The sequence below is a fragment of the Protomyctophum bolini genome, assembly GCF_963924005.1.
Source record: "Protomyctophum bolini genome assembly, chromosome: 9".
NCBI lineage: Eukaryota > Metazoa > Chordata > Actinopteri > Myctophiformes > Myctophidae > Protomyctophum > Protomyctophum bolini.
In genome coordinates this window covers 42203562-42217058 of record NC_137870.1, presented here as the reverse complement: position 1 = coordinate 42217058, position 13497 = coordinate 42203562, and the positions used below count along the sequence as shown (strand labels likewise).

General features: G+C 46.7%; 1 protein-coding gene across 1 annotated transcript in view; it reads right to left on the bottom strand.

Annotated features, from left to right (window-relative positions):
- Positions 1 to 13497, bottom strand: part of LOC308321017 (protein Aster-B-like) — a gene marked incomplete at its 5' end in the record, with an annotated part of 139391 nt that overhangs the window by 15219 nt on the left and 110675 nt on the right. The window contains 6 exons of the mRNA XM_080771781.1: positions 1176 to 1314; positions 6278 to 6393; positions 6484 to 6564; positions 7040 to 7135; positions 7456 to 7559; positions 9508 to 9592. Coding sequence (XP_080627907.1) covers positions 1176 to 1314; positions 6278 to 6393; positions 6484 to 6564; positions 7040 to 7135; positions 7456 to 7559; positions 9508 to 9592 — 621 coding nt within the window. The remainder of the gene's footprint in view (positions 1 to 1175; positions 1315 to 6277; positions 6394 to 6483; positions 6565 to 7039; positions 7136 to 7455; positions 7560 to 9507; positions 9593 to 13497) is intronic.

Here is a 13497-nt window from a genome sequence, read left to right as displayed (position 1 = left end):
GGGATGGCAATGAAGGACCGGGAAGTCTGGCGTAATATTGTGAAATCCACGATCTCGAGCGCGGTCAAAGAATGATGACGAGGATATGTTTGATGTTACTGCGATGCAACGTCAAACCCTAATGGATCATTTAGTTTATCGAATAATAATCAAATAATAACATTTCACAAGGTAGACAAGACAAATAACAAAAAAAAAGAAGAAAAAGAAACAGCTGGCATAGTGTAATAATAACGTTAAGGATAAAAGATAGCTGGAAATAGGCAATCTACAGGCTTACAAACGACGCATCGCGATCATGCGACGTGTCGTAAGCTTGTATGTGGGCCTGCGGTCGGGTGCTTGTGTAATAATGGTGACAGGCCTGCCTGCACGCACGCACACGCACACGCACACACACACACACACACTGACCCACAAAAGGAGCTCTCTGATCTGTGCTCCAGGCGCCGTGACTTGGAACTGATTTGTGTGCAGTTCATGTGACATCAGGCCACATGCCACTATGACTATGTGCTGCTAATAATAGGGGAAAAACAAAAGACATTTGGTGTTGGCTGGAGTGATGAGGTGGTCTTGTACTAGGGCTGTGGTTGGCACGCGCACACACGCACGCACTCACGCACACGCACGCACACGCACACACACACACACACACACACACACACACACACACACACACACACACACACACACACACACACACACACACACACACACACACACACACACACACACACAGTCAGGACGACAGCATGAAAAGTGATGGAGGCCCACTAGTGTATATTTCACAGAGGTCTCTCTCTGAGGCAATTTACAGTCTGTCAGGGATTGATGGATCAATTCTCAAGGCCTTCAGAAAGCTCCTGTGCAAGCAGTGCATTTCACCTCTGCTTTTAACCTCTGCCACTCACTGCATGTGAGTGTGTGTGTGTGTGTGTGTGTGTGCGTGTGAGTGTGTGTGTGTGTGTGTGTGTGTGTGTGCGTGCGTGTGTGTGCGTGCGCGTGTGTGCAAAATGGGAATTGGATGAAAATGAAGTTCCCATTTCTGGCACGATAAAAAAACGTTATAAATTAAGTTAAGTATTAATAACTAATGTGAGCGCGACATCTGACTGTGATATATCAGAGCCTGTCGCTGATGCTGTTGAAGCGTGCGTGCGTGCGTGTCTCACTGTAATGGGAGTTCCCATGGCTGGACAGTGGGGGGCGCTGTTGTGGACTAGAGGAGGACTCCCCTCTGGCTTGGCTTCGTTGCTCTTGAAGGACTCGTTGTTCAGCTCGTTCTCCTCGTTGGGGATCTCCTCACAGAACCTGCAGACAACAGAGGACAGGGTGGACTGTACCATAGACACCAGAGGACAGGGTGGACTGTACCATAGACAACAGAGGACAGGGTGGACTGTACCATAGACACCAGAGGACAGGGTGGACTGTACCATAGACAACAGAGGACAGGGTGGACTGTACCATAGACACCAGAGGACAGGGTGGACTGTACCATAGACAACAGAGGACAGGGTGGACTGTACCATAGACAACAGAGGACAGGGTGGACTGTACCATAGACACCAGAGGACAGGGTGGACAGGACCATAGACAACAGAGGACAGGGTGGACTGTACCATAGACACCAGAGGACAGGGTGGACTGTACCATAGACAACAGAGGACAGGGTGGACTGTACCATAGACACCAGAGGACAGGGTGGACTGTACCATAGACAACAGAGGACAGGGTGGACTGTACCATAGACAACAGAGGACAGGGTGGACTGTACCATAGACAACAGAGGACAGGGTGGACTGTACCATAGACAACAGAGGACAGGGTGGACTGTACCATAGACACCAGAGGACAGGGTGGACTGTACCATAGACACCAGAGGACAGGGTGGACTGTACCATAGACAACAGAGGACAGGGTGGACTGTACCATAGACAACAGAGGACAGGGTGGACTGTACCATAGACAACAGAGGACAGGGTGGACTGTACCATAGACAACAGAGGACAGGGTGGACTGTACCATAGACACCAGAGGACAGGGTGGACTGTACCATAGACAACAGAGGACAGGGTGGACTGTACCATAGACACCAGAGGACAGGGTGGACTGTACCATAGACAACAGAGGACAGGGTGGACTGTACCATAGACAACAGAGGACAGGGTGGACTGTACCATAGACACCAGAGGACAGGGTGGACTGTACCATAGACAACAGAGGACAGGGTGGACTGTACCATAGACAGACAACAGAGGACAGGGTGGACTGTACCATAGACAACAGAGGACAGGGTGGACTGTACCATAGACAGACAACAGAGGACAGGGTGGACTGTACCATAGACAACAGAGGACAGGGTGGACTGTACCATAGACAGACAACAGAGGACAGGGTGGACTGTACCATAGACAACAGAGGACAGGGTGGACTGTACCATAGACACCAGAGGACAGGGTGGACTGTACCATAGACACCAGAGGACAGGGTGGACTGTACCATAGACACCAGAGGACAGGGTGGACTGTACCATAGACACCAGAGGACAGGGTGGACTGTACCATAGACACCAGAGGACAGGGTGGACTGTACCATAGACACCAGAGGACAGGGTGGACTGTACCATAGACACCAGAGGACAGGGTGGACTGTACCATAGACACCAGAGGACAGGGTGGACTGTACCATAGACACCAGAGGACAGGGTGGACTGTACCATAGACACCAGAGGACAGGGTGGACTGTACCATAGACACCAGAGGACAGGGTGGACTGTACCATAGACAGACAACAGAGGACAGGGTGGACTGTACCATAGACAACAGAGGACAGGGTGGACTGTACCAGAGACACCAGAGGACAGGGTGGACAGTACCACAGACAACAGAGGACAGGGTGGACAGTACCACAGACAACAGAGGACAGGGTGGACTGTACCAGAGACACCAGAGGACAGGGTGGACAGTACCACAGACAACAGAGGACAGGGTGGACTGTACCATAGACACCAGAGGACAGGGTGGACTGTACCATAGACAGACAACAGAGGACAGGGTGGACAGGGTGGACTGTACCAGAAACACCAGAGGACAGGGTGGACTGTACCAGAGACACCAGAGGACAGGGTGGACTGTACCATAGACACCAGAGGACAGGGTGGACTGTACCATAGACAACAGAGGACAGGGTGGACTGTACCATAGACAACAGAGGACAGGGTGGACTGTACCATAGACACCAGAGGACAGGGTGGACTGTACCATAGACAACAGAGGACAGGGTGGACTGTACCATAGACAACAGAGGACAGGGTGGACTGTACCATAGACAGACAACAGAGGACAGGGTGGACAGGGTGGACTGTACCAGAAACACCAGAGGACAGGGTGGACTGTACCAGAGACACCAGAGGACAGGGTGGACTGTACCATAGACACCAGAGGACAGGGTGGACTGTACCATAGACAACAGAGGACAGGGTGGACTGTACCATAGACAACAGAGGACAGGGTGGACTGTACCATAGACAGACAACAGAGGACAGGGTGGACTGTACCATAGACAACAGAGGACAGGGTGGACTGTACCAGAGACACCAGAGGACAGGGTGGACAGTACCACAGACAACAGAGGACAGGGTGGACAGTACCACAGACAACAGAGGACAGGGTGGACTGTACCAGAGACACCAGAGGACAGGGTGGACAGTACCACAGACAACAGAGGACAGGGTGGACTGTACCAGAGACACCAGAGGACAGGGTGGACAGTACCACAGACAACAGAGGACAGGGTGGACAGTACCACAGACAACAGAGGACAGGGTGGACTGTACCAGAGACACCAGAGGACAGGGTGGACTGTACCATAGACAACAGAGGACAGGGTGGACTGTACCATAGACAACAGAGGACAGGGTGGACTGTACCATAGACAACAGAGGACAGGGTGGACTGTACCATAGACAACAGAGGACAGGGTGGACTGTACCATAGACAACAGAGGACAGGGTGGACTGTACCATAGACAACAGAGGACAGGGTGTACTGTACCATAGACAGACAACAGAGGACAGGGTGGACTGTACCATAGACAACAGAGGACAGGGTGGACTGTACCATAGACAGACAACAGAGGACAGGGTGGACTGTACCATAGACAACAGAGGACAGGGTGGACTGTACCATAGACAGACAACAGAGGACAGGGTGGACTGTACCATAGACAACAGAGGACAGGGTGGACTGTACCATAGACAGACACCAGAGGACAGGGTGGACTGTACCATAGACAGACAACAGAGGACAGGGTGGACTGTACCATAGACAACAGAGGACAGGGTGGACTGTACCATAGACACCAGAGGACAGGGTGGACTGTACCATAGACAGACACCAGAGGACAGGGTGGACTGTACCATAGACACCAGAGGACAGGGTGGACTGTACCATAGACAACAGAGGACAGGGTGGACTGTACCATAGACAGACAACAGAGGACAGGGTGGACTGTACCATAGACAACAGAGGACAGGGTGTACTGTACCATAGACAGACAACAGAGGACAGGGTGGACTGTACCATAGACAACAGAGGACAGGGTGGACTGTACCATAGACAACAGAGGACAGGGTGGACAGGGTGGACTGTACCAGAGACAACAGAGGACAGGGTGGACTGTACCATAGACAACAGAGGACAGGGTGGACTGTACCATAGACAACAGAGGACAGGGTGGACTGTACCATAGACAACAGAGGACAGGGTGGACTGTACCATAGACAGACAACAGAGGACAGGGTGGACTGTACCATAGACAGACAACAGAGGACAGGGTGGACTGTACCATAGACAGACAACAGAGGACAGGGTGGACTGTACCAGAGACAGACAACAGAGGACAGGGTGGACTGTACCATAGACAACAGAGGACAGGGTGGACTGTACCATAGACAACAGAGGACAGGGTGGACTGTACCATAGACAGACAACAGAGGACAGGGTGGACTGTACCATAGACAGACAACAGAGGACAGGGTGGACTGTACCATAGACAGACAACAGAGGACAGGGTGGACTGTACCATAGACAGACAACAGAGGACAGGGTGGACTGTACCAGAGACAACAGAGGACAGGGTGGACAGGGTGGACTGTACCAGAGACAACAGAGGACAGGGTGGACTGTACCAGAGACAACAGAGGACAGGGTGGACAGGGTGGACTGTACCAGAGACAACAGAGGACAGGGTGGACTGTACCAGAGACAACAGAGGACAGGGTGGACAGGGTGGACTGTACCAGAGACAACAGAGGACAGGGTGGACTGTACCAAAGACATAAAAAGGTAGACGCCTCCTCCGGCTCTGGGGCACGTGTCAAAATCGAAGACACAATATTCCCGAGATTCCCGAGACGTGCGTGACATACAAATAAAGTTTTATTATTAAAGTTTATAAGTCCCGGAAAGGACGCGCTGTGATTGGCGAGAGACATGGAGGAGTCACATGGAGTCACATGGGCCTAAAAACTAGCTCCTTGCCACTCGCCCTACACACTTCCACTCGGTTTTAGCATTGATATATAAATAATATCGCCGGCATTCCCCTCCCATCCAGTGCCGTCTCTATTATTTATATATATATATATATATATATCTATGCTCAAACCAAGTGGAAGTGTGTAGGGCGAGTGGCGAGGAGCTATAGTTTCATAAAGGGGGATGAGGAGGAGTCACTCGTGATGAGTGACGTCACTTGGGCAGCGACCCGGCGTGCCTTCAGCAAATGTCTTCAGCACTTCCGCAAGTTCCGTTTGACTTCAACGTATAGAGACGTCGCCCCAATGAACTGCAGCGGCCAATGAGGCATCTATTCTTTTTTTATATACTGTATCTATGGTCTGTAGTACTCACTATAGTACCTCAGTCTAAAACAAACAACAGAGGACAGGGTCGGTAGCTCAGTCTACAACAAACAACAGAGGACAGGGTCGTCTGTACTACTCACTAGTACCTCAGTCTACAACAAACAACAGAGGACAGGGTCGTCTGTACTACTCACTAGTACCTCAGTCTACAACAAACAACAGAGGACAGGGTCGTCTGTACTACTCACTAGTACCTCAGTCTAAAACAAACAACAGCGGACAGGGTCGTCTGTACTACTCACTTAGTACCTCAGTCTAAAACAAACAACAGAGGACAGGGTCGTCTGTACTACTCACTTGTGCCTCAGTGTTTACAGTTAGTTCGTTAGTGTTAACCAGACTCACCCCATGGTGTTGAAGTCATCGTCAGGGGGAACATAGTCCTCGTCGTCGCTGGTCAGGCCCAGCTCGCTGCCGTAGCACTGATGGACAAAGTGCCACAGCTCTTTGGGGCACAGAGGCTGAAGAATAATAATAATAATGTTACATAATAATGAACTTTATTTATGTAATGTAATGTGAACATGAAGTGATATTGGGCGCCCGCTCACCTTGTCCATTAGAGCATTTTGCCACAGTCTGAACATCATCATGTACGTTCTGTCTCTGGCTCCAAATGAGGTGAAAAAGTGCTGTGAAGAATGAAACCTCATTGTAATGTATACATACAGTATGGTGCCATAATATCCATCTATAAATGCACCACGTCTCTGTACGTGTGTAACGGCTGTAATCCACGCAACTCGAGAACCCGTTCGCCAATAGCAGTTCCAACATGTGCGGAATGTTCCGTCACGAGCATGACAATCGATATCCAAAAACAATGCATACTAGCCAACCATTTTTCCAGGACGCTTGATAAATTCCAACCCTTTTCCAGGACGGGAAACTATTTTTTGTTTTTTCTAATTTCAAAATAGTTCCAGGAATTTCATGTGCGTTGGGAACCCTATAACAATGAAGAACTTCAGTAGTAGTCCAGTCCAGTCCCAGCAACCAAAAACCTGTTCCTCCGCCCACTGTAACATTCCGTGCGTTGGTTTCGAGGCCACTCTGACAGTGACGTGGGCGTCATTAATGTATCATATTTATGTGGCCCTGGCTCACCTTCTCTGTGTCTGTGCAGACCTGCATGGCGTTGGGGATGAGGCGAGCTGTCTTCTCTTTCGTCATGGAGCAGATGTCCTTTAGCCGCACCGTCAGCTACAGACACGCACGCGCGCGCACACACACACACACACACACACACACACACACACACACACACACACACACACACACACACACACACACACACACACACACACACACACACACACACACACACACACACACACACACACACACACACACACACACACACACACACACACACACACACACACACACACACACACACACACACACACACACACACACACAAATACTGTCAGCGGTTTCGACACAGCGGCATATTACATTTTGCCAACCTAGAGACATGGTTAACAGGTAGAACCGAGTCCAAAACGTTGACATGCACATACCAGAGTCTCCCAGCGGAAAATGTTGCTGTAGAAACAGATCCAGTTCTCTGAGAGGTAGAGGCGTCCCTGTAGGAGGATGTCCCTTTGCAGGGCACATGAGTAGTCTGAAAGACAGGCATGGCAGGTTTTTAAATTTCATTTTCATTTTGAGATACCTCCGTCTGTTTCTTTTCTACTGTTGGGAAATATCCCTGAAGAGTTTCTAACACATGATAAATATTTAATCAAGATCCTCTTTAACCTGACGCTGCCAGATCCAAAAAGCTTGCTACACAAATTTGTTTCACAGCTTATTTGGATCTGGGATCGCGGAAGCAAATTCGATGACGGGGCTGTTCCTTTTTTTCAAGATACATGGTAGATGATTGGATGGGAGCGTCTGTCTATCACCGTGTGGGCGTGCAAACACAACCAATCATATCGACGTGTCTATATACCGTCACATCCGCATCCCGCCTTTAGCTCACGCTGATTGGTTCGGTGCGAAGCAGATCTGACTCAGGGCTCAACTCTGTCAGAGATCCCAGATGAGTGTTGTGTTGGGGAGTATGTTTCCGCAATACCGCCCTCATCTGGCAGCGTCAGGTTAGATCCTCTTAGCATCAAGTAAAAAAGCAATCACACGACGCTGGTACCAACAGGACCCACCAACGAAAGATCAATGGATGGACATTATTGAGGAACTGTATTCTATGGAAAAACTAACATTCATACTGAGACTACAAGAGGATAAATTCTATAAAAAATGGGAAAAGTGGAATCTCTTCTCTCAGCCTAGCGATATTGCAATAGAATTTCATTGAATGTTTATTGTAATATGAAAAATGCAGCCTTTTTTCCTTTAACTTTTTGTCCTTTTTCTTTTCTTTTTCTTTCCCATATTGTCTTGTTAGTTGAGTTTTTGTTTGTGTCTGTTCTTCCTTCAATAAAAATTAAGTGAAAAAAAAAAGAATCATTTTCATTTCAAGGACCGCCAAATTGATATGCATTTGTATGTGGATCCCCACTTTTTGAAAAGAAAGGGAACCCATAAGAGAAGATTTGTCAACATTTTCCAGAATAGCAAATCTACAAGCTCACTCACAACGCATTGTGACCAAACTTTGAGAGTCACTGCTTTAAAGTTTGTATTCATTTCAGCATACAGTATAATTATGTGCGAGAAACGAGAAATGTATGGAGTGCTCTCTCCTCGAAAATTGACAATTTAATAAAACGATAATAAGCTAATCTATATTTTTGGACATGTCATCATAGGCAAAATAATCTCTCTCTAAAAAAAAGCAGATGTTCGGGTGGCAAAGTGGTCCCTGCCCACCACCACAGGAGGTCCCTGCCCACCACCACAGAGGTTGTGGGTTCCAGTCCACCGTGGTACAGCCGGCTTTGTCCAGCATCTGTGTGAACACAATGGGCTCTATGCACACAGAATAACTCTTCCCTATACTTCCTTCACATGGTGTTACCAATGATACTAATTAAGGCTTTGTTCCATATAGTGTGCAGTGCGTGGTTCTCAAACTTTTTAATTTCAAGGACCCCCATAACTCTGAGAGTGTGCAAATGGAAACAAATTGTCCATTTGGTTCCATTTGTACACGCTCGTGACTCTGAGTTACACACCCTGGCCTTAAGGAGTGTTTCCAGTGAGAAAACATGCACAATAGCATCACCCTGACTCTGTTTGACCAGAATGGAAGAGCCTTCCTTCATTAGTTTCAGCGGTAACAACCACAAGTTCTTTCCAAAATGGCATGTGTGCATAGAGAACATAGGCCTGTGTTTGAGTGAGGAAGCTGTGACTGCATGTAATTCTACGGGCTGGGGCGGGAGGAGTACTTTTCTCAATTATTTCATGACAATATTATGGGTTGAGCCAGCCTGACAGCGTGTTGCAGGTTCGAATCCCAATCCCAATGTTCTTTTTGCTGGGTGTCACTCGCCCCATCTCTCTCCCCATGTCCTGCCAGTCTACTGTCCTATCAATAAAGACATAAAAAACCCCAAAACAAATCTTTAAAAAAAAAATGAATACCACCAAACTCCACTCACCCACGATGAGTCTCTCTGTGTCAGGGAGCTGTTTGAAGAGCTTCCTGAAGTCCTCATTGCGCTGCTTATACGTAGGACTCAGCACCTAGAGAGAGAGAGAGAGAGAGAGAGAGAGAGAGAGAGAGAGAGAGAGACAGAGAGAGAGAGAGAGAGAGAGAGACAGACAGAGACAGAAAGAGACAGAGAGAGACAGACAGAGACAGAAAGAGACAGAGAGAGACAGAGACACAGACAGAGAGAGACAGACAGACAGACAGAGACAGACAGAGTCAGAGACAGAGACAGAATGGTGAAATTAATCCAATTTAATCTCAGCCATCCACACTTTACACTCTGTCTCATGCTCTCTTACATTAGTTATTATTAAAATAGCCATGTTAAAACCACCCACAAGTCCATCAGGATTGTTTTTTTTCGGGGGGTTAGTTCATAATCGTAACTTTGTCATCGATACCGATATCGATGTGGGGGATTTTGACAAGCACTGCAGATGCATGTGTATAATATCATGTGTGGCATGCATGAGACAATGGCTCTTCTTTAGGTCATTCTGCTGACATGCTGCGGCGCTATAGTGGTCATGATGAGAACATTCTCAACCTATTATACATTCATATATAGCGACGCCGGCATATTTCTGACAATGATGACGTCAAGAGGCAGCACATCCAAAATTCTAAACGTAATTATCACGATGCGGTTTAATTCATCTCGCAAAGCAAGCAATCTGGACAAGAATAGTAGGCCTACGCTTTTTATTTTATTTTTTATCTCTCTCTTTTTTTTTATCCCACGGATTTCGCAACAAATTTTTTTTCACCCAGTGTCAATTATCTCGTGTAACCCTGGGCGCTATACACTCCCTCAGCCAACCTGGGGAGAGCAACGGACTGACCTCATGCTTCTTTCTATGTATGAGGAGTCCAAGCCGCTTCTTTTCACCTGAGAGGAGGGAGTTTCCCTGGTTTGGACGTTAGCGCATGGAAGGAATACTTTCCTCTCCGTCAGGAGTGGCCAGGGGGAGGCAGTATAGATTAGAGGCCAGAATTAAAGCATGTTTTTTTTGTGAGAGTAACTACCCTAATAGGGGGACACGGGGAGAACATGCAAACTCCACACAGAAAGGCCCTTTCGCCAACCCCGCCCAGGGTAAGGGCACTGATGATGCGTATCGGGGAAAGAACACGCTCCCATAGCGCCCACGCCGGGAATCGAACCCAGGACCTTCTAGCTGTGAGGCGACAGCGCCACCGTGTGGCCACATGTCTTCTAAAGAACCTGTAATTGCCCCGAGGAGGCCTCCAAGTGGGAGCTCTTCATGCATCTGTACCAGATGCTTTTCTGAGTCTTCAGGAAACAATGGCTGCCAATACAGTTCTTTCCATTCAGGTTGGAGAAAAAAAAGAAGGTTCCAGTCAAATAACTGTTGTTAGGGAAAAGGACAGCCTTTTCACAAAACATTTGCAACAACTACGTTACACCAAACATCAGGAGAAGAGTCGAAATTCTGCAAATTACAGTAATCGCTAAAACACGCTAAAAGGGGAGTAATAATGGCTTAAAAGTGTGTGACTCATATATATATCACCCATTCTTGAGATAAGGGACAAAACCTTTTTCAAACTGGATTTTTTTTTTTTTTAAGATACATTCAAATCAAATAGATGTATTTGTAGACACAGGTCTCAACTACCAATCTTGAGAAGGAACAGGTTTTTCGCATAACATTTCTTTCTAAAATGGGACATTTATGCACTTAATACCTGATTCATGTCAACTCCGTCAGACACACTAAAATCCCTTTTAATTGAATTTTATCATTTCAACAATAATATAAAGTCATCAGTTATCTTATAATGGCTTTCAGTAATCAAGTTAAGTAATACAAATCTTTTAATATTATTTTGTTCCAATATCACACTATTATGAAATATCCAATTTCTCAAAACCGTCATTTCAACCTTTATTTTCAATATTATAACATGAAAACCATGTAAAAAAAAAAAAAAATCATCATTACGTATCATTTCAGTTGGTGTTTCAATACATAAGCACAAAAGATTTGACAGCAAATTTTCTATTTCTTTGGAAATTAACAAAAACATCACGGGACGAACGTCTGACGGAGTTGACGAACATCTGACGGAGTTGACAAGTTTAACTGATTTAGGTTCTAGACCACCTAGGATCTTGATTCTGGTGACTAATCCCACATTTTCAAGGATGAGGAATACAGTGGTACTATTTAGATTTGCCCTGTGAACATGGCAGCCATTTTTCAAAATTGCCGCCAACTTTCTGTTATTTCCCAATAACTCAAGTTCTACACCACCTAGGATCTTGATTCTGGTGACTAATCATACATTTTCAAGGATGTGGGATACATTGGTACTATTTAGATTTGTCCTGTGACCATGGTAGACATCTTTCAAAATGGCCGCCGACTTTCTGTTATTTCCCAATAACTCAAGTTCTACACCACCTAGGATCTTGATTCTGGTGACTAATCATACATTTTCAAGGGTGAGGAATACAGTTGTACTATTTAGATTTATCCTGTGACCATGGATGGTAGACATTTTCAAAAATGGTGGACCTGCTATTATTTTACCAATTTACTCAGGGAATATTATCAGAATAATATAAAATCTGTGAATACATTTCTTACCAAGAATTTTCTTCACCAATGTTTGTAAAGGTGTCTACTAACATATCCCACATTGGTTTCTATTTGACCACCCTAGGGGCATGTTTGACAGCTGCTGAAAGTTGGGTACCATCAACAACCAATATAAGGCTAAATGTTCTAAATTTCATTATGCTTTAAGTAGCATGTGGCATGTCAAACTAGGGGCTTTTCATGATTCTGGATCCATTCCAAGCATTAGCTTTGCACAAAAAACACTACGTTGGCTAAAAACGGCCATAGCCATCATCACAGATGTGATGAGGTCAGCACATGTCGGCACATTTGGGCAAGTGGCTATGGCCAAACTAGGGGGTCTATGGCCAAACTAGGGGTCAAACTCCTTGGGCTAAATTCGGTGAGGTGAACAGTGAGCAGTGAACAGTGAGGGAAAGACTGAAGACAGAAGATTTGGCTTCAGGACCATCAGGCAGGATGTGCAGACACTGAAGGCATCAGTGTCTTTCTCTGTGTCCCCAGCATGTCAACCAAAGCAATGTTACCAAATCAAAGGAGCCTTCACCTCATGTCACCTGGGGCTGGGTGAGCAATCGTATCCTGTATCTAAACTCACAACTAAATACAGACACTTGGCCAGACTGCCGTTTGAAAGGGTCAAACCCCTCATCCTGATTGGGGAAGACCACCCCACCTAATCACACCAACCGAAGAAGTGAGGTTGGGGCCTCCAGGTGGGCCAGCAGCCATCTGCACAAGACTGGGCTGGACCCTGCAGGAAAGCAATCTCCAGCCAAGACAATGTAAGTTGACTATAACAGAGCCCCAGAACACAGAGCTCAGGAGAAGGATGGAGAAACACTGGCAGGAGGCCACCAAGATACAATGCCCCAGAGACCCAGAGTGTGCCACCACTGGCAGTAAGGAGATCAACTGCTGCAGCAAAGATGTCATGAAAGGCAAGTCTCCACCAAAAAAAACCCTGAACCTAATCGGGGTGTCAAGAGACCAAAGTTTCTCCCCCACAGTTCCCTGCAGTGGCCAGTGAAGTCAAACTGTGCATCTGTACCTGAAAGGGGCAAGTCAAAGGCCAGAAAGCCCACCTCCTTTTAATGTCCTGTCAGTAGAAACTCAACCTGCACCTGAAATAAGCCCTTACCTCTCCCAGAGAAAGTTCATCCTTGAAAATGTAATGATTAGTCGCCAGAATCAAGATCCTTGGTGGTCTAAAACTTGAGTTATTGGTAAAATAACAGCAGGTTGGTGGTCATTTTGAAAAACAATGGCTGCCATGGTCACAGGACAAATCTAAATAGTACCACTGTATTTCTCATCTTTTAAAATGT